At 36.0% G+C, this 23,374-nt stretch overlaps 12 protein-coding genes across 12 annotated transcripts; 4 read left to right on the top strand and 8 right to left on the bottom strand.

The window, feature by feature from the left end:
- Positions 1 to 613: 613 nt before the first annotated feature.
- Positions 614 to 1,061, bottom strand: RO3G_16491 (uncharacterized protein; the record flags this gene model as incomplete). Its single annotated transcript, XM_067671075.1, has 2 exons — positions 614 to 831; positions 1,013 to 1,061. The coding sequence occupies 2 exons, from the start codon at positions 1,059 to 1,061 to the stop codon at positions 614 to 616; spliced, it is 267 nt and encodes an 88-aa protein (XP_067527176.1).
- Positions 1,062 to 2,282: 1,221 nt separating this feature from the next.
- RO3G_16492 (uncharacterized protein) lies at positions 2,283 to 2,528 on the bottom strand (the record flags this gene model as incomplete). The annotated part of the gene is made up of 1 exon (XM_067671076.1): positions 2,283 to 2,528. One exon carries the CDS (start codon positions 2,526 to 2,528, stop codon positions 2,283 to 2,285), a length of 246 nt encoding a protein of 81 aa, XP_067527177.1.
- A 1,225-nt stretch (positions 2,529 to 3,753) lies between these two features.
- RO3G_16493 (uncharacterized protein) lies at positions 3,754 to 3,858 on the bottom strand (the record flags this gene model as incomplete). Its single annotated transcript, XM_067671077.1, has 1 exon — positions 3,754 to 3,858. One exon carries the CDS (start codon positions 3,856 to 3,858, stop codon positions 3,754 to 3,756), a length of 105 nt encoding a protein of 34 aa, XP_067527178.1.
- A 408-nt stretch (positions 3,859 to 4,266) lies between these two features.
- Positions 4,267 to 4,470, bottom strand: RO3G_16494 (uncharacterized protein; the record flags this gene model as incomplete). The annotated part of the gene is made up of 1 exon (XM_067671078.1): positions 4,267 to 4,470. The coding sequence occupies one exon, from the start codon at positions 4,468 to 4,470 to the stop codon at positions 4,267 to 4,269; it is 204 nt and encodes a 67-aa protein (XP_067527179.1).
- Positions 4,471 to 6,796: 2,326 nt separating this feature from the next.
- On the bottom strand, positions 6,797 to 8,233 carry RO3G_16495 (uncharacterized protein; the record flags this gene model as incomplete). The annotated part of the gene is made up of 1 exon (XM_067671079.1): positions 6,797 to 8,233. One exon carries the CDS (start codon positions 8,231 to 8,233, stop codon positions 6,797 to 6,799), a length of 1,437 nt encoding a protein of 478 aa, XP_067527180.1.
- Positions 8,234 to 12,187: 3,954 nt separating this feature from the next.
- On the top strand, positions 12,188 to 12,401 carry RO3G_16496 (uncharacterized protein; the record flags this gene model as incomplete). Its single annotated transcript, XM_067671080.1, has 2 exons — positions 12,188 to 12,206; positions 12,238 to 12,401. 2 exons carry the CDS (start codon positions 12,188 to 12,190, stop codon positions 12,399 to 12,401), a joined length of 183 nt encoding a protein of 60 aa, XP_067527181.1.
- A 190-nt stretch (positions 12,402 to 12,591) lies between these two features.
- Positions 12,592 to 12,750, bottom strand: RO3G_16497 (uncharacterized protein; the record flags this gene model as incomplete). The annotated part of the gene is made up of 1 exon (XM_067671081.1): positions 12,592 to 12,750. The coding sequence occupies one exon, from the start codon at positions 12,748 to 12,750 to the stop codon at positions 12,592 to 12,594; it is 159 nt and encodes a 52-aa protein (XP_067527182.1).
- Positions 12,751 to 14,591: 1,841 nt separating this feature from the next.
- On the top strand, positions 14,592 to 15,057 carry RO3G_16498 (uncharacterized protein; the record flags this gene model as incomplete). Its single annotated transcript, XM_067671082.1, has 2 exons — positions 14,592 to 14,949; positions 15,044 to 15,057. The coding sequence occupies 2 exons, from the start codon at positions 14,592 to 14,594 to the stop codon at positions 15,055 to 15,057; spliced, it is 372 nt and encodes a 123-aa protein (XP_067527183.1).
- An 855-nt stretch (positions 15,058 to 15,912) lies between these two features.
- Positions 15,913 to 17,223, bottom strand: RO3G_16499 (uncharacterized protein; the record flags this gene model as incomplete). Its single annotated transcript, XM_067671083.1, has 1 exon — positions 15,913 to 17,223. One exon carries the CDS (start codon positions 17,221 to 17,223, stop codon positions 15,913 to 15,915), a length of 1,311 nt encoding a protein of 436 aa, XP_067527184.1.
- A 221-nt stretch (positions 17,224 to 17,444) lies between these two features.
- RO3G_16500 (uncharacterized protein) lies at positions 17,445 to 18,892 on the top strand (the record flags this gene model as incomplete). The annotated part of the gene is made up of 4 exons (XM_067671084.1): positions 17,445 to 17,479; positions 17,734 to 17,768; positions 17,892 to 18,148; positions 18,200 to 18,892. The coding sequence occupies 4 exons, from the start codon at positions 17,445 to 17,447 to the stop codon at positions 18,890 to 18,892; spliced, it is 1,020 nt and encodes a 339-aa protein (XP_067527185.1).
- Positions 18,893 to 19,168: 276 nt separating this feature from the next.
- RO3G_16501 (uncharacterized protein) lies at positions 19,169 to 21,118 on the bottom strand (the record flags this gene model as incomplete). The annotated part of the gene is made up of 5 exons (XM_067671085.1): positions 19,169 to 19,579; positions 19,661 to 19,809; positions 19,892 to 20,053; positions 20,255 to 20,885; positions 21,113 to 21,118. 5 exons carry the CDS (start codon positions 21,116 to 21,118, stop codon positions 19,169 to 19,171), a joined length of 1,359 nt encoding a protein of 452 aa, XP_067527186.1.
- An 873-nt stretch (positions 21,119 to 21,991) lies between these two features.
- Positions 21,992 to 22,530, top strand: RO3G_16502 (uncharacterized protein; the record flags this gene model as incomplete). The annotated part of the gene is made up of 2 exons (XM_067671086.1): positions 21,992 to 22,411; positions 22,492 to 22,530. 2 exons carry the CDS (start codon positions 21,992 to 21,994, stop codon positions 22,528 to 22,530), a joined length of 459 nt encoding a protein of 152 aa, XP_067527187.1.
- Positions 22,531 to 23,374: the final 844 nt, after the last annotated feature.

Consider the following 23,374-nt stretch of genomic DNA (forward strand, 5'->3'; position numbering starts at 1 on the left):
ACCATATTTTTATTTGTTATTGTTTGTGGAGATTAAACAAAACTATAAAGTGCAGTCAGCCAGAGAAATCAATGGGAACCCAAACAAATACAGACACAAACTTGATATTGAAAAAAGGAAACACCCGTAAATATTTTTTATTAAAAATTATCATACAACATGCTGAGTGGCATGCTTTTAATGTAGACAATAGCATCGAAGTTTTCCAAAAATGATTGAAACAACTTGCTGTGGTGAGAATGGAGTTTGGTCGAAAGTATAACGCTTGCGTGCTTGTCAGATGTATAGTAGTAGGTGTAAACGGAGACTCAGCAATCTTGAATTATCTACAAATTCAAAACAGCTTAAGCTACCTACAATGCTTTTAATAACTTCGGGCGAAACTCGAAATAAGGTGCGAATCGAGATAGGACTCCTTGCCATGCGGGCATTTGAATGGACAATGAATCAACAGGTGGTTAATGTCTTCCAGTGAATCTTGACATAAGCTACAAGTTGTAGAGACAGTAGGATCAAATCGAGATACTGATGCGTTACAATGAAGCTTGTTGTAGATGAAACGGAAATAAATCGTTTTAGCTTTAGGTAAGATCTTCAAAGGCCAAAACTATTTCTACTTGGGAGGAGGTAAAATAGAAAGTGAGTAGGTGAGTAATACGTCTGACTGAGACTGTCGGTAAACTTGAGGATGAAAAGATATCCAATCGACGGATCGAGACAACCACGAAACAAATGGGAAATCGTCAACAGAATCCCGATCAGGGTAGTTGTTCAAGATTAAATTCCATGTCATTTTGTTGAGAGTGATAGTTCGATTGTGTAATTCCCGCACTCGGACAAAATATTAAAAAAATATGGCATGTAAGTTCAAAACTAATTAATACCTGTGAACCTAAGCTTGGGTTTTCAAGTTTTGAGAAAAGAAAGATTCACATGTTTACTTTAAAAATATATTCATAAAATGATTATCAGTATTCTGTTGCGCCCCCTTTATCTTTGATAACTGCTTTACATCGCCTCTTCATGCTTCGAACTAATCGGTTGGCAAACTCATCATCCATTTTTTCCCACTCTTCTTGTACTGTCACCTTCAATTGCTGCAAGTTTTTGACCGATGATCTTTTTCTTTCAATTCGCCTTTCAAGAGCATTCCAAACATGCTCAATGGGGTTCAAATCAGGGCTTTGAGCAGGCCAGTACTCAAAACCCTTGATTTGGTGGGTCTCCTTCCACCATCGAGCATAACCACCTGTATGACAGGAAGCACCATCCTCTTGGAAGATGAAATCCCTCTTCTGATGTGCCGTGACATTTATAAACCAAGGATGAAACCTGTTAGCCAAAATATTGATATATGTTTCTTGGTCTACGGAACTGGTATCAATAATTTCTAAAGGTCCGAAACCTCTTCCCCAAAAACATCCTCAAACCATAGCACCACCACCGCCCCACTTGACTGTGGGGATTATATTTCTTTCATCATAACGCTCTTCTTCCTTCCTGAGCACTCTTTTTCCGCGTTTGCTGCCTTCTACACAAAAGCGCGACTCATCAGATCAAACGACGTTTCTCCATTGGTCTTCGGTCCAATTGAGGTGTTCCTTCGCCCGGCGAAGCCTACTTTTGCGGTGTCTTGCAGTCAATCTAGGCTTGTGAGTTGCTCTGTATAGTTTGAAGTCAAGTCGATCGAAGAATTTCTATACAGAAAAAAACATCTAACTTTGCTAATTCCACATTTATTTCTTTATAAGAGGTAAAAGGTCCCTCTCTTTTTATCCTGTTCAAGTACCTTTCAGTTCTTTCATTTATTTTCAATGGATGACCTGTTTGCTTGTGAGGCAAAGGGCTGCCATAGTTATTTAACTTGGTTTTTATGTCTTGCACAGTAGACCTGTTCAATCCAACAAGTTCTGCAATCTCTCTAATCGTATGATGTGTTTTAAGAAGAAAAAAACATCCCATGCTTTATTTTCTTTTGTTTCATCTTCAGATATAATTAAAGGTCGTGTGAATTCTATAGAGATTCTAGCTGACATGTTTTTTTAATGAATTGATGGATGAGAAAAGACAACTTTATTTTGTTAAAAGCATAAAATTATCTTCAAAAATTTCTTTAAACGAAAAATTATTTGATATGACCGTTGGTCGTTAATTTTTCAAGCTGGTTAAGTTGCCTAGTTTTGCTAGTTATCTTACCCATAATTCTTGCCAAGAAGTAGGAAATATGTGTGAACTGAGTGTTTGATTCTATATCTCCAACGCCAGGCCTTGCAAAAGGAATATCAAAATAGTTGATATAGGAAAGCATAACCGGGATCATCTTCCTCAGGGCCGTTGACTTTATTTTCTACTCGAGCTGTCTCATGAATAATTTCATCAATGGTGATCGGCTCCAGAAGGTGGTCTGTGCGATCGTCAGTCGATTGTGGCAAATCTTGAATGTCAGCAAGGTATTGTTTTACTTGATGATCATCGACCGCTTCAGTGGTAAATAGAGACTGATAAAACTGTTGGGCAATGGGAAGCATCCGGTCAATGCACTCTACTAGATCTGTAGAATCATTTGGCCATAAAGTGATGATATGCTTCTCGACGGTACGTTGGCGATAAAGATTCTTCAAATGCTTGACTGATTTAACACCTGCTTCCTGTCAACGGACGTTGGCCTTTATAGCAAGAATCTACGAAAGCCCTTATTGTAGCAACACTATTTGCTGATCCAGAATAGTTAAATATTGTAAACGAGCATTCACAGGAGATTTTGCTACATAAAAACCTGCTCAGGTTGTTCTGTAGTTGTTGTATCATTCTTTGTTTTTTGCACCAACTGGCATGATCGGCCGCGAACGTTCGTACCGCTTTTTTAGCTTGTGTCTTGACAAAGTCCCATTTCTTTTGAGTATTCTATTCAGAATGCATTTTTAGTAGGATATCATCTTGATATTGTCCGAGGCATTATTAGTAAGCAGTCTTGCGAGCAAGAAGTGAGTTTCCCCGCTACAAATGAGAATCCGAGGGTTGGAGACCAAGGCAGCAGATAACCGAGAGCAATGAGTGGTCAGTCTAAGATTCGCCCAGCTTATGTAAGTTGCTTCCGGTAACTTGAGTACGAAATGTCTGATTGACAAAGATCTAGTCAACTGTAGAGTAAGTAGTTTCATTCCTCTTAAAATTAGGGAGATTATGAAGATCATCATTCATTAAAGCGTTATAAAAATGATTGTCCAAGAAAGAAACCCATTGAAGTGATGTCTGTGATGATAAATGAGGACGTAAATAAGAGTAGTTGAAATCTCTAGTAATGAAAAGATGATCGAGATTGATGTCAAGATGTTTATTATATACTAATTCAAGGACCTGGTCAAAGAACTGCTGGCATTGTTGACCGAAAGCGTTGAGACATAGAGTACAATTAACTAGAAAGATGCAAACGCATTGTTAGGGTGCTTGACTTTTGTAAGGATAATTCGATCGTTTTCAGGGGCCAACTTATTAGAGGACATAAAAGAAGGACTAAAAGAGACAATACCATAGTGACGAGTGCACATAGAATAGCGGGCTTAAAATTAAGTATTGATTATAGAGAGCATGTTATCTGAAACATGTGTTTCTTGAAATGTCATAATGTCAAATTGAAAGGAGCGTAAGTATCGTATGAATTCTGGTTTTTTTTTTTGGATTTTGGATTTCACCAAACTGTGACACTTCAGTGAAGCAATATGCAATAATAAGCGTTGAGATTTATTACTCATATTATTGTAGCATGGGAGTGGTAGGTCCTTCATCGGCTCGAGTGACGGATGAGAAGGAGTGCATAGGAGAATCAGTAATTATGGTGTCGGTTTGACCGACTTGCATGCTAACAGATGATATATAGATTGGTTCTTTAGGAATAATTGATTGGGATCGAGCGACAGGACGTTCGTAAGGCTTTTGTGCAGCATACATCCGACTACGCTTGGGCCCTGTCCTGCCAGGAGAGATCGTAATGGAAGATGTAGGGGTCGAAATTGGAGATGGAAATTACTACCGGTGGATCGTGCAGAAGAGTCTCATGGTAAGGAACTTGAGCTTCAGTCATTGGTTGAAACACTGTTCTTTTATAGGTATGTCTTTAGTCTCTATAACTTTAGTGCTTTTAGGCAAGGTAGGATCTGAATCCACAGATGATTGAGCAATATCTCCTGTTTCTAGCTGTTCAAGAGCATGTTTAGATGGCTTATCGCGAATACATGAAGTAGCCATATGACCATAAATACCACAATTCTAGCAAGTATAACGAGCATGACGTTTAAAACAATTAACAACGACATGACCTCCCTCATAGCAATAACGATAATAATGAGGCATTTGGATCCACACAGCATAAAAACCGTATTTTTCCTTTTCACCCCAAGGAATGAGATGGGTCAACGACTTAAACTTCTTGGTCTTAGAGATTACATCCAGTACTGCATAATCCGTGCACATGTAGGTTACCGTAGTCGGTTCTGGAAGGATTCCAATATCAAGAATATCCCTATGTTGCTTTAAACTCTTTTAATTCAACTAACAAAGCCTTATCGTTCAGAAAAAGTAAATTAAAAGGACCAAGGCGGATTACTTTAATCTGGCTTTCAAGTTCTCGGTGAGGTAAAAGTGTCGAGTTATCATTAAGCCTAATACCACTTGTAAGAAAATCAGTCAGAGCAGTATCAGCAGGATCGAACTTAATCTCAGCGAACTTCAAAGATCCAGATTGCTGCGTGAGTACACCCACTCGAGAAAAGTATTGTCTGGAAGCTAAGTGTAAGGGCTCAAGTTTGATCTCTTTGCGTCCAGCCATGTTTACGAATACACTGACTACATCATAACCAAGGTGCCAAACACTTGCCCAGGTGACAGTTGGAGAGTCTATGTTACTTGTTGCGGATCCATTGGTATTAGCTTAAACAAGTATTACCATGGCAGATAAAGGGATATACGATTTCTAGTCAATGCTTGTGCCCAAGGTCGTTGATTTAGTGATGTTTCAGATATTGAGATTTCTCTAAGCATCAAACGAGAGGATTTATCTCAGTCACCAATTGGGTTGAAATTATTGTTGACGGGAAGAATCATGTTGATGGATATAAATCTGTATAAGTAATACATTCTATTTTCTCATTATAATCCGCAGAATAACCGATCGCTGACAGATTCTCGAACGGTTTAAATTTCGTTTTTAGTTTTCATTGTTTTGAATGGTGGATGTCACTGAACGAAATATTTATCTAAAGCGTTGCTCCTTAACCCCACACTTTCAGGTTATTGAATGTATTTGGCCCAGGTCCTGCCCAGAGTAAACAAATCCTCCAGCATACTGATTACATTAACAATAAACGTTGCTGTAATTCAGTAGTGTGCTCCTAAGGCACTGTGTCCTTAGAAGGCAAGAGCGTTAATAAGGCCAATTTCCTCTTCAACATAGCATTGTAGCGAGATTTACGTTTGGGTTCACTCCATGTGCAATTACCAAAGCATTCGTCGTTTCTCTTTCGCCATAATGACCAGAATAACAACGTGCATAGGACTTGTATGAATCGAGTGGCATCCACTGTTTTCAAGGCTTTAGGGAGGTCAAATCCATCCTTAATTTCAAATCGATACAGACACAACCACTTCAAGGCTTACCAGGGTAGTCCTTCCCTTTGGAAAGCCACAACAAACCTCGTTTGGATAGTGGAGAACACTGAATTTAGCAGTGGTACTACCCGCTCACATTCCTTAAAGAGATGTTGTGAGAATCCCACAGCATGGGAGCATATGCACAACTGATGGAACATAGGAAGCGAGGTCATACAGTTTTCGGTGAGAAGACAGCCTAATGCTGTTTTCCACACAAATAACTTAACTGAATTACTGACAGGTACGGAACAGTTCACTTACCAAAATTTAATACCAATTTTATTGAAATCAGTGAGATTATCAGCCACTGGAATTGAAGTAGGGATTTGTGCTGCTATATTCTGCAGTAACGGAAGCTTGTATACATCAGATAGTCTTGCAAATATATAGAGAGGTAACTCACCTAGGTTTGTTGGCCAAAGAGGCGAAGACAAGCTTCAGAAATGAGACTGCATTATTTTTTATCACGATTCCAGAGCTACTTGATTCACGAGCACGATGATAATAGCGGCGCGATGATCAGGGAGGAAAGATGTAAATGCGTCGCTTTCCTACGAACCATCCGGATAGAGAACTTCATGCCACCAAACAGGTGCACCACTATCTTGAAAGTAGAATCAAATGGTGGACTACCTCTTACTTTCTCCAAAAGAACTGATAGAGGTATATCATATACATATCTTGGTCAATCTACCTGGACCTTGATTGCCCAGTTTAATCTGGTTTACCCCTCTGGCATTTTAGCGACTTTTAAATCCCGTCTTCACTTATACTTTTATGTATCCAGATCCTTACGGGTCTCTCTATACGCTTTTAGTCATAATGAATATGGGTTTGGAGAAAGTGTATATAGAAAGTATTTACACAGAAGATATATTGAATATATTAAACATGGATCAATTCAATTGTCTCGTACAAAACAAAGATTACTAACGCAGGCCATACGAAGAGCGCAAATAATCAAAGTATGTATAAAAACCATTTAATTTAGAAACGATCAACATAGTTCAGGGTTTTACTGCTACTTCTATGAATTCTAATTATCTATGTAGGACGGCCCCATTTTAAGAATACTTTATAAAGTCGCTCTTTATTTTAATTTATAATTGAACAAAAGCATATACTATGACTGACAATAGGTTTTTTTAGGCTATAGATTTATAACATCATATATTTTATCAGATTCATCTTTCAATATATTGTTGAATATAAGACGCAAACTTTGGATATAGTCAAATCGTTTGCATACTTTCTTGCACATATCAATAATATGTGTAAGTTCATCATCATCATCAATATCATGTCTATCATAAAACTGTAACTCGGATTCTTCACACAAGTACTGTGCGTCTTCTTTTCCAGACATCCTTTTGACGTAGTGTGTAATAATTCTATTTAATTCTCTCAAGTTATTCCCATCGTAGTTTTCACAATGCTCTTCGGCAATTTCGATAGTTAGCACATCAGTCTTATTCAACATAATACCTTTTCCATCACAAAGAATAGCAATCTCTTCATATTCATCTTTTTTCTTATTCCATTTTACAAATATCTCTGCATTTTCGTAATATGCTCCAATATCATCGTTCTCTACATAGCAACACTCTTTGATCTGAAGATAAAGATCTATCGCTTTGAAAGCAACAAAGCAGTCACCTTTCTCGATTCTTTTGAATATATCCTCTGCCTTTTCTTTAGTTATTGCAAAAGCTTCTTGGAAAGCATAAATTATTTTTTCATCCTCTCGATCCATCTTGAATCTCAAGTCAATCTTTTTGATGTCGTCTTTTTCGGTATTCAGAGACCAGATTATCACTCTTAAGGAACACAAAACAATCTCTAGACCAAGCCACAGATATGTATCTATGTCTGCCATTTGCTGAACTACAAAGTGAGAGCCTATATAGCCAATAACGATTCCTAAAGCAGAAATACAGCCGATAATAGAAGTAACTATCATGGCATATCTATTACCAAAATGATGAGGCAATAAAAGAGACTCCATATCTTGATTAATAGTATAAAGATCAAAGGATCCAGAGAGCATCAGAATAGAGTCTACACAACAAACAAAAGAAGCAACAAAGGTTGAAGCAGTTAAAATCAAGGGGAAGTAGACGTTGTCCCAATAAGTAGTATGGATATAATGAGGTATATAAGGAACAAAGTTAAGACAAGATAAACCAAGGCATGAAGCAAACGAGAGCATCCACCAGCTTTTGTTCAATGCAGGAGCATCCAAGTATATCTTCACATCATGATTTTGTAGCCAAAGTAACCTTTCTTTTGAAATAGACGAAATATGCTCTTCTATTTTTTCCTTTAATCTATACTTGTCAAATCTAGAGCGATCTATGCCTATGTTCTTCGCAATTCGTTCAGGCAATGATGATTCCAAGAGGTACTTTGGTAGGCTAAGAATACCAAAGATGGACAAACTGCAAGCAGCAGGAAATAGATATCCTTTTGACAAAGCCAAAGCTACATTTTCATCACAGATTGATATCCATAATAAACCAAGTATGGCTGACACATCCTGAATACCTGATGCGAAAATAGAGCCAAATGTTTGATTATCTTCAGACATAAATAAGAAGATGAAAAGGACTGTAAATACCCAACATCTAATTTATGGACATTTATATTATTTTTTGTATCACAATAACCTCTTCTACAAAGCCTATAAGAGTAGAATGGATTATTCTTTTCATTTCTCCTTTTCATTATTCATTATAGTGTAACAGATCTAATTCAGATCCAATCCAAATTCGATCTATTCTCTCAAACAACAAATAAACACTTCAAAATGCTGTTCATGTTCCCGAGTGATAGTACTCTTTCCTCTTCAATTCTTGATTTCCCTTACAGTAATCCTTTTCCCTCTTTAAAGCATCATTATTCAATATCTTCTGTAAACTATAATATCAAAAAGAAGGTGTAGCTTTTAACGCTAGAGGAAAATACATTACGTGGATTAAAAGTTTTTCTTCTTTAAATTGAACTATAATTATTTAGGAAATAAAAAGAAAAGTTTATTTGTTTTTCACTGTAACATAATCCATGTCACTCGATATAGATTATACATAAATCTAGCTTTGGGATATTATCCTGTATTCTACATTTTGCTGCTCTCTTATTAGCTTATAGTTCCATACGGATTACAAAGCTAATGACCATAACAAAATCAGAAACTATAAAGATAAGGAGGTCTATTATATTGTAGAAGGCTAAAAGTAGACTTTTAAACATCAAAAGGATTACAACTGTTTCACATAGCTGAATTGCATGCATATTTATAAGAAAGTCACACCATTCTGTATATTTTGTATGCAGCGTTAGAGTTGCTACAGCCTGAGGACATAATAAAGGTGAGGACATGAGATAACATTATTTTACAGCTTACTTGTATTATGTAAATCGTTACCCTCTAAGTGTGTCATTACTGAGAGTAAACAATGCCGTCCTTCTATCACATATATATATATATTTGCGCCAAAGTAAAGTTTAAATTCTTTTGGAACATACAACTTTTTATGTGCTTGCTGCGGTTCAGTATATTAAATCTCGGAAGGCCTATACCAACATGTACAATGTGAAAAAAACCCATACATTTACTTTATAACAAAAAATGTACTTCTTCTCAATCATCAGTAGTATTTGCACATCTATGGAAAAGAGTCTGAGTTGATCATATTTATCACTATGGTGTCATTCTACTCAGAGTATATAGAATACAAATATTTTCCCAATGTCACCTTGAGGATTAAAATAGCAATAAACAATCATTCACAAATACATAACAAACATTAAAAATTCCCGTTAACAAAAAGACTCATCGCTTACTCCTTTCTTATTATTATTTTACTTTACCTTACCCGCGTTATGATGGAATTCAAAGTGGCGGCTATGTGTTTCTGTTAACTCAATTCATAACCAACTAATGTCGACAAGTAAAGCGATAAAGAGAAGACTGCATTTATTTTGGTATCATCGGGGTTCGCAAAAGAGAAAGAAAGCTGTATGGAACCAAAGATATTTTAAAAGAATATTATTACCAGAATGTAGAGACATTGAAATAGTAGCTCACAGAAAAGAAATACTTTATTATTCATGCTGATAGAATGTTAATATTTGTGACATTCAATTTATGTAAAAATAAAATGCGGTTATTGATCATGTCTTTTAATAAACGGTAAAAAAGAAGACTTCGCATTAATTTGATGATTGCTTAAATCATATACCCATTTAATAAATGTTCTCATTCACGTACTTCACATATGTACACATGCTTGAATTACTGCCATTAATAATGAGTTTATCGATTGAGTTAATAGTCATTACTATCTGGGATAAGGTGATTATTAGCCGTTTAGTAAAACAAAATTTGATATTTGATTTAGTTTGGTTATGAATCATACAAGTACTGTATCATACACTTTTTCCTGAAATTACCAGCACATTTTTAAAAACCACAAGCACCACTACCACAAGAGATCGCATTTGCATACCTTGGTGTTCCATTCAAGCCAGTTGGATATCTTGACCCAGAGGAACCCATTTTACATAACATACAAAAGGTTCTTGCCAGGATAAACGTGCGGTCATCCATTGGTACAAATCCCTCTGGTTTCTACAAGCTTCTATCAACTAGATTTAGGCGCACACCATACGCCCACAGCTATAATACGGTTTGGCTATCAATAGCTTCACAAGTTCTCATTTCCATGCTCTTGAATAAACGTAAAGCACCTGTATCAGACGGATTTACGATGCTCGAGGAAAGACATCCACTAAAGTGATACTCCACATTTCTAGACCACCTTCCATGTCGGGGCGGATCAGTATTCTGCAAGCATAGTTTCTATTTCAATACCTACATCTACCGGAAGAATTGTTGCTCAGCTGCCTACTATCATAAACTTAATATACTAAATTGTACCAATAGTATATCCCGTCTAGGGCCTCGTTTTGGAAGATAATGACATCCACCACCGATGACCTCGATACTCGTGTATTCAAGACTACTAAACAGCATTTCCTGTAACAAAATCTGAATAAACACCAGCAGAACCGAAGCTCCAAACTACTTTCTAGCTGTCACCGATCGGTGCCTTTGGATCCCGTTATATGATTACCAATGTTCAATGTAGAATGTAGACACTGTATATGCTAGAGATTAGGCTGACTAACTAGTGTCAAGTCTATACCATGTTCCAAACACCCTACACAATACATATAAAAAAACCATGTTATCGGCAGTCTTACTATGCATTGTCGCCTGTTTATGTCCGAAACTCTAAAAGATCCATTGTCATCTATTATGAATAGGATCCCGCTTGGTCCTTTGATTCCCTCTGGGTAGCCCTCTTCTGCTCACAGCGATGGCCGATTATATGCTCAATGCTACACGAATTAGACCAGCTGTACCGTGACAAACTAATCCCTATCAGGCACCCACATCGTCAGAAGCTTCTTATATGACTCAGTCAATTCATCTAACTTTACTTTGATGACTTCAATTAATTCTTTTCTATATTTCTTAATTTTGATCTTAAAGATGGTTTTTTTTCTCAATATTAACCTCCTAACAGATTGATCTGATCCAGGCGGACTTTTATCTTACATAAACGTATGTTTAAACAACATCACATGCACATTTTTATTTCAAATTCAGTACAAATCAAAAGCATTTTCGGCATAAATAATACTGGAAGATTAGCTCAGCTTTAAAATATTCTTCTTTTATTAATTTCAAGAACAAGTTATAACTTAGCTTTCAATTTTACTACAACGACAGAAAGTATAGTGTTGTAGATGAACTTGATAATAATTCTGTAGATATGAAGGTTAATGTAAAATTATTTCCTCTTGACAACATCACGAATTTTGATAAACCAGAACAGAAAAAGAACACAGAGAGGCAGGCAAGCAGGTTGCTTTCAGATAAAAACATATAAAAAGAAAGGCATAAAAAGTACAGCGACGGTATAAAAGAGAACGCTTTTCTTTTTGGTGTACAAGAAAGGTTTGGCACAAGATAAAGTAGGCAAAGAGTTGAATACTGCTCATTGCACTGCTTACAACTGGTTCTAAAAAGAAATAAAAGATAAACAATACGATCAAAATAAAAGAAAAACTGAAAGATCAGCTATCTTGGGTCAGCATTACTTTGGACAGGAATGCGAAGATTTTCCTTAGGCAACTTTGGATCAGACTATTGAAAGCCACCAAGATTGCAGTCCATAGATTTATGATCGATACATATGCTTTGTCTTTCAAAAAGGCACATTTTTACTTTAAAGAAAGAAACTCTCCTGAAATCATTGAAAAGAGGTGTAACTAGATTCAAAGATGGGATGAAACTGACCTAGGTATCGAAACCGGTTGTGTGTTTGTTGATCAGTTTGCTCTATATGAATCTGAAAAAAAATCATGGCTTGATAAAAAAAAGGGAACACGAGCTAAAGTTCTCCAACCTAAGGCAACAATTTTAGGTGCTATCACTCCCTATGACATTGTTAACATAAAAGTAAAAAGACCAATGGCACCTCTAAAGAAAAGTAAATGAAGCCAAAACAAAAAGAATAACAGGCACAATTACTGTCCATTATTTTAACTTTACTGCAAGTAGCTTGGACATTTTGGATAAGCACAAGGAGTTTAAAGGTCATTACATTGTAATGGATGATGCCCTAATCCATATGGCAGAGAGTATTGAAAAGTATGTTGTTATTTGTTGTTATGGGTACATCTAACTTTCACTCTATTCATCCAAACATAATCCAATTGAACAGTTTTGATTTGTTGTTGAAAGCAAGTTGAAGAGAGAGAAGTTTTTGATTCGTGCTGATTTCGAAATTAAAGATATCGTTAAAAAAAAAGGATAAAAAGGAGTGGTTGTGAATTTTATTTAATTGAACACAATAAACAACCGCCCCGACAAAATCAATCAAAGAAAGAACAAGAAAGCAAAAGACCCTTAGGGAACAAGGCAAAAAAGGTGAAAGGGAAAGTAAGTGGTAAAGGAATCAGGAAGTTAAAGATGAGATCCGAACCATCAAAGGAAGTGTTCAAGAAAAGCAGTACTCTGAGGAAGACAGTCATGTTGTAGCTGGTCAATCTCAATAAGCATAGGGAGCTTATTAAAAAAATGAATGATGATGGATCAGTGATAGTTGCAGAAGGCAAGGATATTGATGTCTATGGAGACAATTGACAGCATGTAAACATGAGAGCACGCATGAAGGATGTCTTGGGCATAGCTTTGGTTTGTATTCTGGTAATTGCTTGTGATTTTTAAAGGTGTGCTAATAGTTTTGGAGAAAAGTGTATACCATCACAATACCAGCAGCAACTTAGACACCAATGGTTACTCTATTTGCATTTGCTGTAAAGGGAAGCCATTAATCACACAATGACAGACAAAACATATCGCGGTCAAAAAGGTATCTTTGAAATATTTGTAAATCCTAATTGTCTTGCTAATTCTTCGCAGAGCTTGCAAAATACATATGCAACGCAAAAAAGCCAGCGATTACAGATTTCATAACTAGGCATAAAGAAGTTTTTTTTTCGCTGCTATGACAATTGTACAGAAGTAGATGAGTTCATTACTTTATGGGACAATCGCTTCAACTTCACGTACAAAATAATAAAATCCAAGGGAAGAAAGATTAATATTCAGATAGAGATGCTATATTTATATACTTATAATTGTCTATCGATAACCTGGAAAAACAAGCAAAGAAAAGAGATCCCTCTGCGAGAAAGTAGTTGCTGACATAAATTATAAACAGAAAATGGGGAAATCTATTGTTTTAAACTTATATCTCTATTCCAATGGCTAATACATTCATGTCATTGACTCATAAGGTTATGCAAACACAAGCAGCGATGGTGTTGCGATCAGCGGGGGAAAGTATCGCAAGACAGATGGTGAATTCCTTCGAGGATAGTCATTCCAGCGTCAGTGGTGCAGAGAGCGAAAGCTTATATAAGTCTAGCTCTTTGGAACCTAATGAAAGCAGCCAGCAAGAGTTGGACTACATGATAGGTGGCATAAAAAAGTGGGTCAGTTATTCATACTAAATTATTCGTAGTTAGTGGGTAGTTGACGATGTCAATGTTTCCACTAGGCTGCTCGATTTTAGAAGAGAATGTTTGGTAAAAGAAGACTTGAATACTGTAAGCTCGCCATTGGAAACAATGGCAATAAATCATACATTTCTCTTTTTGAGAAATCAAAATTTGGACATTTAAGGTCACCTAGGTATGCTTTTGAAAGGAAAATTGCAAGAAAGTGTGCATGGCGGGCTTAAACCGTTGAGGGTTTTGAAGCAAGTGCTGCGTTGTTTTGTTGACTTTTGTTTGTCAATTGAGAAGGTCAGTTCCATCTATTTATACCAAGCTTTTTTTTCTTTTTTTGTCATATTAATATCTTTTTTTAGAGCTCTAAAGAAAGAATTTGCATATCAGAAGAAAGAAGGCTTTTGATTGCTCGCGAATTCATCGCATTTAAACTTGAAGAAGCAACAAAAGTAGCTAGAAAAGAAGAGAAAGATGGCTGAAAGAAAGATGCTAGCTATAAATGTTACCATCACTAACGAGACACAAAGAAATATAAACAATTAAGAGTTTAACTACAAGGCATAATAAAGGTTATATTTTAACAAAAGAAAAGTTAGCCACTAATTTTGTATGTTTCTCAACGGGTCTTCAAACTGACACGAATAGGCGTAGTTGCTCATAATTCTTCGGGCCAAAGAATTCATAGAATCTTCGGTCTAATTAATGTATCTTCTGTTCCTAATTTCTTGATCTTTGACGAATATATCAAGTTATATTCCAAGACTATACTACTGAATGATGAATATTCTATGATAAGTTCGAAACCTCTTGAATTGATCAACGATGCTTTAGCAAAAACAACACAAAGGACTACAATCATGGGTAATATCAAAACCTTTTTTATTGGTGATGGCGCTCAGCTGCTTCCCTTTCATCAAAAGGAAGGCAAGATTTGGGAGTCTGAAATCCTCAATGCTGTTCCTCATTATAGTCTCCAAGAACCAGTCCGTCAGCAACATGAGCACTTCATTGATATTCTCAATAAGATGCGTAATTATGAGTTGGATGAATCTATGGTCTTATTTTTAAACGAAAGAAGTTTTCACGAGTCTCAACTTCCTCTTTCCTGCTTACGACTTTATACGACAAGACAAATGGTTGCAAGAGCAATTGAAAAAGACTACGCAGAGTTTCCTGGTGAAGGGCAAGAATTTCAGGCATATGGCACATATGTCGGTAATAAACGGATTGCAAAAATTGCATTGAGAGAAACGAGACTTCTTGAATGTCTCTTCATCAAGCCAAACATGCCAGTTATGCTTATCCATAGCCTCCAAGATCTAAATAGATACGTCAACGGTACTATTGCTCTGATTGAGTACATGGAGGAAGAAAACATTTGTCTGAAAAAACGGCTACCAAACAGAAATGATGCAATTTATTGGATTTAGCGTATCAGCCGTCAAGTTTCTGTCACTAGTTATTCAAGGACATAATTCCCAGCCATCCCTGCTTTCACCACTACGATTTATAAAGCACAAAGCACAAAAGTCGACTGTGTGGGAATCCATTTAGATGACCAGCTTTATGTTGATATGTTACATGTTAGAAAGCTGGAGAACTTTCATTTTTTTGGTGCTGAAACGCTTCTCAACGTCAAAAGAAAGTTTGATGCCGACATAGAACCTATTGAAATAATAAGAAAGAAAAAACTTATTTAAGCGCTTTTGTTAAATAAGGATTAATTGTTGGAAAAAGGCTTATGTATTGTTTCTAAGGGAAAAAAAAAATTTACGTAACAAGCAGTAACATTGCCCTTCGAAAAGAACTATAACCTCAATTGAAAATTCAAATGACAATTTATGGCAGTTGAAAAACCATTAAAAGCAAGCCAGATATTTGGCTGTCGCAGGGTTATAAACGGAACGATTTTTTTTGAATTCATAAAAAAGGCATTGAGCTTGAGTTAAAAAACATTATTAAGTGATATTTTAAAGTGCTTCATATCTAAAAGCCTGTTTCTCATAATTTTATAAACCCTTTCCACTCCTCTCCACTTTTATTCTGACTGCTAATCGTATGTGTAAGATAATTCATTATAAGAAATATTCCATAAAACCACTCTATTTAAATACATAAAATAAAATAATATAAAAATGGCAATATAATACATTACGACTGACAATAGATTTGTTTACACTATAGATTTATAACACCATATAATTGATCGGGCTCATATTCCAATACATTGTTGAATATAAGACGCAAACTTTGGATATAGTCAAATCGTTTGCATACTTTCTTGCACATATCAATAATATGTGTAAGTTCATCATCATCATCATCAATATCATGTCTATCATAAAACTGTAACTCGGATTCTTCACACAAGTACCGTGCGTCTTCTTTTCTAGACATCCTTTTGACGTAGTGTGTAATAATCCTATTTAATTCTCTCAAGTTATTCCCATCGTAGTTTTCACAATGCTCTTCGGCAATTTCGATAGTTAGCACATCAGTCTTATTCAACATAATACCTTTTCCATCACAAAGAATAGCAATCTCTTCATATTCATCTTTTTTCTTATTCCATTTTACAAATATCTCTGCATTTTCGTAATATGCTCCAATATCATCGTCCTCTACATAGCAACACTCTTTGATCTGAAGATAAAGATCTATCGCTTCGAAAGCAACAAAGCAGTCACCTTTCTCGATTCTTTTGAATATATCCTCTGCCTTTTCTTTAGTTATTGCAAAAGCTTCTTGGAAAGCATAAATTATTTTTTCATCCTCTCGATCCATCTTGAATCTCAATTCAATCTTTTTGATGTCGTCTTTTTCGATATTCAGAGACCAGATTATCAGTCGCAAGGTACACAAAACAAGCTCTAGACCAAGCCATAAGTTTGTATCCATGCTTTCCATTTGCCGAACCACCACGAAAGAGCCTATATAGCCAATAACGATACCCAAAGCAAAAATACAGCCGATAATAGAAGTAACTATCATGGCATATCTATTACCAAAATGATGAGGCAATAAAAGAGACTCCATATCTTGATTAATAGTATAAAGATCAAAGGATCCAGAGAGCATCAGAATAGAGTCTACACAACAAACAAAAGAAGCAACAAAACTTGAAACAGTCAAAAGCAAGGGAAAATAAATGTAGTCTAAGGAAGGAGTATGATAGTAGTGAGGTATATAAGGAACAAAGTTAAGACAAGATAAACCAAGGCATGAAGCAAACGAGAGTATCCACCAGCTTTTATCCAATGCAGGCGCATCCAAGTACATCTTCGCACCATGCATTCTTAACCAAAGCAATTTTTCATTCGAAATAGATGCTATCTGTTCTTCTACCTTCTCCTTCAATTTATACTTGTCGAATCTACAGCGATCTATTCCCATATTCTTGACAATTCGTTCAGGCAATGATGATTCCAAGAGATACTTTGAGAGACTGAGAATGCCAAAGATTGAAATTGAGCAAGATGCAGGGAACATGTAGCCTTTTGACAAAGCCAATGCAGCGTTTGCATTACACACTTCTATCCATAGTAGGCAAAGTAAGGTAGCTATATCTTGAAAACTTGAATTCATAAATGAGCCAAATGATATATTTTGTTCAGACATAAGTAATATAGTGGAAAGAAAAAGTTTTAAATAAAAATTGAAGCATTTATATATACTTTGGAAAAATTAATTAAATCTTTCTTTAGAAGACAATGTGGATTCTCTTTCTTTTTATTATACTGGTCGTGTAACTCTGATGGTGACACGATGTATTGAATTTTAATTTTGTAATGTCGTGATTGGTCCCTGTTGGAAAAAGAGGTGTTATAGTAGTCGATCTATTTAAAGTGTCTGATTTCAGGATTATTTTCAGTCAAATATATGGAATTTGGCGTTTAAGAAAAAATACATGACGGAATCTCACAAATGATTGACCCCAGCAACTACGGACCTATCAGTCTAACTTCTATTTTTAGAAAGCTCCTGGAACGTTGTATACAGTATAGCTGGCTCCACACCTCGTGCTCCTCCGTCATGTATTTCTGACAACCTCCTGCAACCAATCAAGCTACTAGCTTTTGCTGATGACGTCTTCTGTTTGCTTAAGGGTCCTTCCTATTTAACTAGGCTATAAACTCACTTGGATACATACTCTCAAGCTTCTAACGCCAAAGTTAACTTTCACAAGACGGAGGCTCTGTCCTTATCTGGATCTCGGATCACTCCTTCATCCATCTGGCATGGTCCTCTGTTATCCCAGCGTATCTCCCGCTGGCACGACTGCCACTCAGTGAATCCGGTGAATTATTTGGGCTATCCTCTCTACACCTCCACAGCCCAACGTGACTCTTACTTGGCTGGTCTTCTCCGCAAGATTAATACAGCTTGTGTTCTATATTCTCACAGGTCTCTCTCGGTAAGAGGCAGAACAACTATTGCAAACTCTCTCATTCTGTCTAAATTATAGCATGTTTTGCGGGTTACCTCTGTTCCTCGAGCTTTCTTGGAAAAAGTGAAATCAGTCATAGGTGCTTTCCTGACACGACGTATGTTTCCTCGCATAAGTATGGCCACTTTGTGTCTACCGCGAACTCTGGGAGGTTTAGGAGTTTTAGATCCTGTTACTCAACAAAATGCCTTACAATTGCGATGGATTCTTCCGTTACTCTCTCTGTTTCCACCCAATATTTCTTCTGATGATGACTCTTCTATTGCTCTCTCTCAATCTATAGTTTTGCCTTCTTTGATCCAGTGCCTGCTTTCTCGTTTAGATCAGTGGGTGAAACGGCCTCACACGATTTATTCCTTTGATTTTTCCAAATTTGTCTTAAGACTCTGCTTCCTCTTTGTCGACTTAAGGTCACCCGTGTTACGCGTACATGATGGTGTCTTTTCTTTGCTCTTTCCCTGCATGGATTTACTTCCAAAGGATTCCTCAGACACTGTCATTAACCATGAAGCGAGTCTCCAGTTACCAATTTCCGCCAGCATACCGCCTGACTGTATCCAATCGCTCTCCAAGACTCAAACAAAATTGCCGTGTTCCACTGCCTACAAATTTGATCCTGCTTCACGACGTCTAAAGACGAAATTAGCTGCTGGTATGGATATCCATCCAACACTTACCAAACGGTTTCTGCGATTGGTTCGCCAAGATTAAGTTCGTCTCGCGTCTTTCTTTGTACGCTCTTGCATTCCACCAATGTATGCTGCTAAAGGCCCTCATCCTTTTATACCAGTTTTACATACAGTAGCCGCTCTATTTAAGGGTGTAATTCTAAAGAACTGCATAAGCCCCCAGCATAAATACTACTATACCACTATTCTATTTAAGGGTGCAACGCAAATATTTTTTTACCACTAAATAGAAAAACTTTTATAAGTGATAGTTTTTTGGAGCACTCTAACAATAAATTTTTTACTTTGTAAATTAAGATTAAGCTGTTTGCTCTTTTGACTTATTTAATTCGGCACATGAGTCAGCCAACCTCATCCTTATTCGGCGATGTAATTTACGATCAAGATCATCCAAAGGAACTTTGTATATGATAATAGCTTCATAGGCTTCTCTCAACCGTTTTTTACACTCTACTATATCGACACGCTGCTCATCTTGCTCTGTATTATCATTTTCTTCTGCTTCATCTATGTTGCCTTCTACCATTTCTTCATTATTAGTACTTGTCTTATAATATACTATCATCTCGCTTTCATCTGCTTCAAGGTTCAACTGGCTAACATCAGTAACATTGTTGTCAAATTTCACGTAGATATCTGGGAGCATTCCATTTAGCGCGGCAACAATCTCTGCTTCCAATGGTAAAGCACTTGTTGGATACTCAACTGGCTCAAAATCACAAATTGTTTTTTCTTTAAATGTTAATATTTTTGTATGCTGCCAGCAGTTTTTTATTGTTTCTGGTTTTACTTTAAGCCATGTATTAGCTAGAAAAAACATAGCCTGAGCTTGATCCATTTTGTAAACATTCGGATTATCCAACTTTTTACTGATATACAGACATAAAGCATGATCGTATTGCTGGGCTCGGAAGTGTGCCTTAAAGTTGGCAATAATTCCTGTATATACAAAATATTAATGAGAAAACTGTAAAACAAAAAGACAGCTTATATAGCATTTTATCAGCAAATAATAGGTTACCTGCATCAAGAGCCTGTAGCTTGCTAGTCGTGTTTGCTAGGAAAAATATCAATTTAATGTTGTTGAGCGGAATTTTTATTTTATGAACGGATGCATTATCCAAAAGAAGAGCAATTTTTCGATTCTGTCTTCCAAAGGCAACATCCAACTTTTTCACGTATGCTATGAAAATATCATTTGTCATCCAAGCATTAGTAGAATAGTGGTATTCAACTTCATGTTTTTTTCCAATTGCAGTCATAGATAACAAATTGGCTCTTGTTTTAAAACACTTGGGGCTCTTGTGTTGCCCGATAACAACTGTGTGCCCTTTGTAAGACCCATCCGAGTTACAGAGCAATCCAACTGTCAGACGAGCTTTACTTTTTTTTAGGCCATCAAGCGACTCGGAACATATGGTTCTTCTTGGTGGTTGCTGGTAATATAAACCTTTTTCATCAAAGTTCATGATATCTGCAGGATCATAGGGCTCAAGAAGCTCTTCTATCTTCCTCAATTCGTTCTGAATGTTTTCAGAAGAGATGTCTACCGAGGCACTTTCACCATGCATTGGCCTACATTTTACTCCAATTCGTTTAAAAAGCTTTGTGAGCCATCCAGAAGAAAATGAAATTTCTTTTTCAGGGATTCTATACTTCACTTGAGCAATATATCTCACATATCGAAGGATTGAGTCTCGATTGACTGGCAGATTGTTATTGTTCATGTCTGCAACAAACTTTACTACTTCATCATCAAGTTGAGGATAACGTGTTGTTTTTAGTCTTTTGTCATTTTTGACAAGATTAATATTACTATATAACGTTTCAGCATTTTTGAGAATGTTTGATATAGTCTGTTGGGCAAGTGGTTGATCTAAATTGAATTTCTTCATAGCCCATTCACCAAATTCTGTTTGATTAAGCTGGCCAGTAGCATTTTGATCCAAAAGCTCAATTTTTTGAGAAATAGAAAGGCGGACACGTTTATCAGTACATTTTTTTATAGATAGAATCTAAACAAAGAAAATAACTACTTATTATAAAATTTGGACATAAAAGTTTCAAGAGCTATTGGTTTTTTCAAAGATTGCTTCACTACAAACAAAAAGAAAGAAAGAAAAACAAGAAAAAAAAAAAAGAAGAAAAGAACAACGAGAAAGAACAACAAGAAAAAACAAGGAGAAAAAAAAGAACGCTATGTCTACAAAAGAGAGAAGAAAGGCAAAAGCAATGGTTTCACAGGCATTCTGTGTCCAAATTTGATAATTGTACTATACCTGTTGTTTTCTATTTTATATGCGGTTTAATTAATTTTATTAATGGGAGAGTAAGGGTTAGTAGAGTTCTTGTTATCTTTATCAATACTTGTTTAGTACAATGACCCACTTGTAAGCCACTTGATGTTGGAGATTTGTTTCTATTAAATTTTTTCTTTATTTGACTCTGGGTATTTACTGTCCTTTCTCCTTTTTTTCATTTTAACCCATTAGATCTGGTTTATTATACACTTATTAACTTTTTTAGAAAGATCTACAATTTTTCTAAAAATCTAGATTCAGTCTAGCAAGTCTCCAAGCTTTTGTTTGAGACATCAGTTGTAACGGAACTTTAATTGTTCAATAACGTTTACATTGAAAGATGTGACTTTTTTGGACTATATTTTGGGATTTCCTTATTGGGTTTGACCCCACCTAATTTGGAAGTTGTTATTGTTATTGTAATTTCTAAAACAGTTATGTCTACCTGATATAAAAGCATCAATCATACTTGTCTTTGTTTTTTCTCTTTGGGTTAAGCTTATTATAACTTTCAGGAGATTTAGAAAAAGTAAAGTATTCATCATTATTAATTTTATTATATTTAAACTAACTTCAATAAAAGCTGTTGTTATTTTTACAATCTCTGAATATAGTCTATTAAACAATCAAGTCACGAATTAGGAGTTTCTTATAATTTTTCAACATGCAAAAAAATGCACATCCTGAATATTTTACTTGGCAATTTATTTGAAATTCTTTTTTGCGTTTTTTAATTTTAGAACTAGCAATGCTTATTTCATTTAGACGTGTCAACTTCAGCAACTTGATTTTACTCATCCAATGTTACAGATTTTGAAAAGATGGAAGTCAGGAAAGGTAATTCAGAGGAAATTAAAAAAGTGGAAGATTCTACTTGTGTTCACTGGATAAACAAAGGGTTCAGAGTTAAGGAAACTGAGGGCTCTTCATTGGGCCGTCATAAGACGATTTTGAGGAGTAAGAAATATGTGTGTCATCGTCGACGTGACACTTATGTATCTAAGGCCAGAACGAACGATGACAACGATCGACCAATACAAAAAAATACTAAGAAAATCGGCTGCAACCCTATCATTATGGTGATATGTTGCATCTCTGATCCAAATATTGTTGAGTTGACACGAAATAATGACCACAATCATATTCCTGGGTCCTACTCTGATTTACAACCTATGTCGATTTCGGATATTTTGCGAGATAAGATCAAAAATTTCTTATGTAAAGGATTTTCGAGAAGAGAAGTAAGGTCATGTCTTCTTCGAGAAATGGAGGGCGATGAACAACAGTAGGACAAGATGTTTCATTATGACGATGTTTATAGCGTTTGGCTGATGGTAGCAAAGGATATGATTCAGTTTAACAACAATGAGTTTGAATCACTTCAATTATGGAAGAGAAAACTTATCGACTGTGGCTATAAAGTTATTGATCGCTCGTTAGATAATGCTTTCTTCTATGGATTCATTTCTTCATGGCAAATGGATATAATGAAAGTTTCAAAATGCTTTTCTTTGGACTCAACATTTGGAATATCATCAAGAGGTAATGAAGTCTTGTATAGTTTAGTTGTCAGGCATCCTAATACTGGAACAGAGGTACCTGTAAGTTATTCACTCACCAATGACCAATCAGTAGCACCTAAATTAGAATAGTTCAAACTGTTCAGAGAAAACTGCTGTATGCATCAAATTACAGTCAATTGTAGTATTCCTGAAGCAGATGCAATCAAAGCTACTTTTAGAGACAATTGCCATATACAATTGTGCTTTTTTCACGTTTCTCAATGTTGGAGTAGAAACTTGGCAACGAAGGTTAAAAAATCAACCTGGCCAGTACAACAATGCAAAAGTAATCAGAGGCAATATCATGAGTGAATTGCAATCAATCATGTATGAAACTGTTCGCGAGAACGTGATTGAAAAAATATGTCAGCTTAGAGAAAAGTGAACTTCAGTTCAACCAAAGTTTGTCGAGTACTTGGAGGATAGATGGTTTGCTTTAGAAGGCTACAAAAAATGGACTGCAGCATATGTAATTGAAGAGCATAGAAATATGCGCACCAATAATTACATCGAAAGCTGGCATAATCAACTAAAATCAGTTTATTTGAAAAGAATCAAGAATAGAAGATTAGATCGTCTTGTCTTCATTCTGATAAATGATGTTGAAAGAATTTGCTCTGAAGTAGGAAGGATGGGGCCTGA

This window comes from Rhizopus delemar, genomic scaffold (assembly GCF_000149305.1).
Source record: "Rhizopus delemar RA 99-880 supercont3.20 genomic scaffold, whole genome shotgun sequence".
NCBI lineage: Eukaryota > Fungi > Mucoromycota > Mucoromycetes > Mucorales > Rhizopodaceae > Rhizopus > Rhizopus delemar.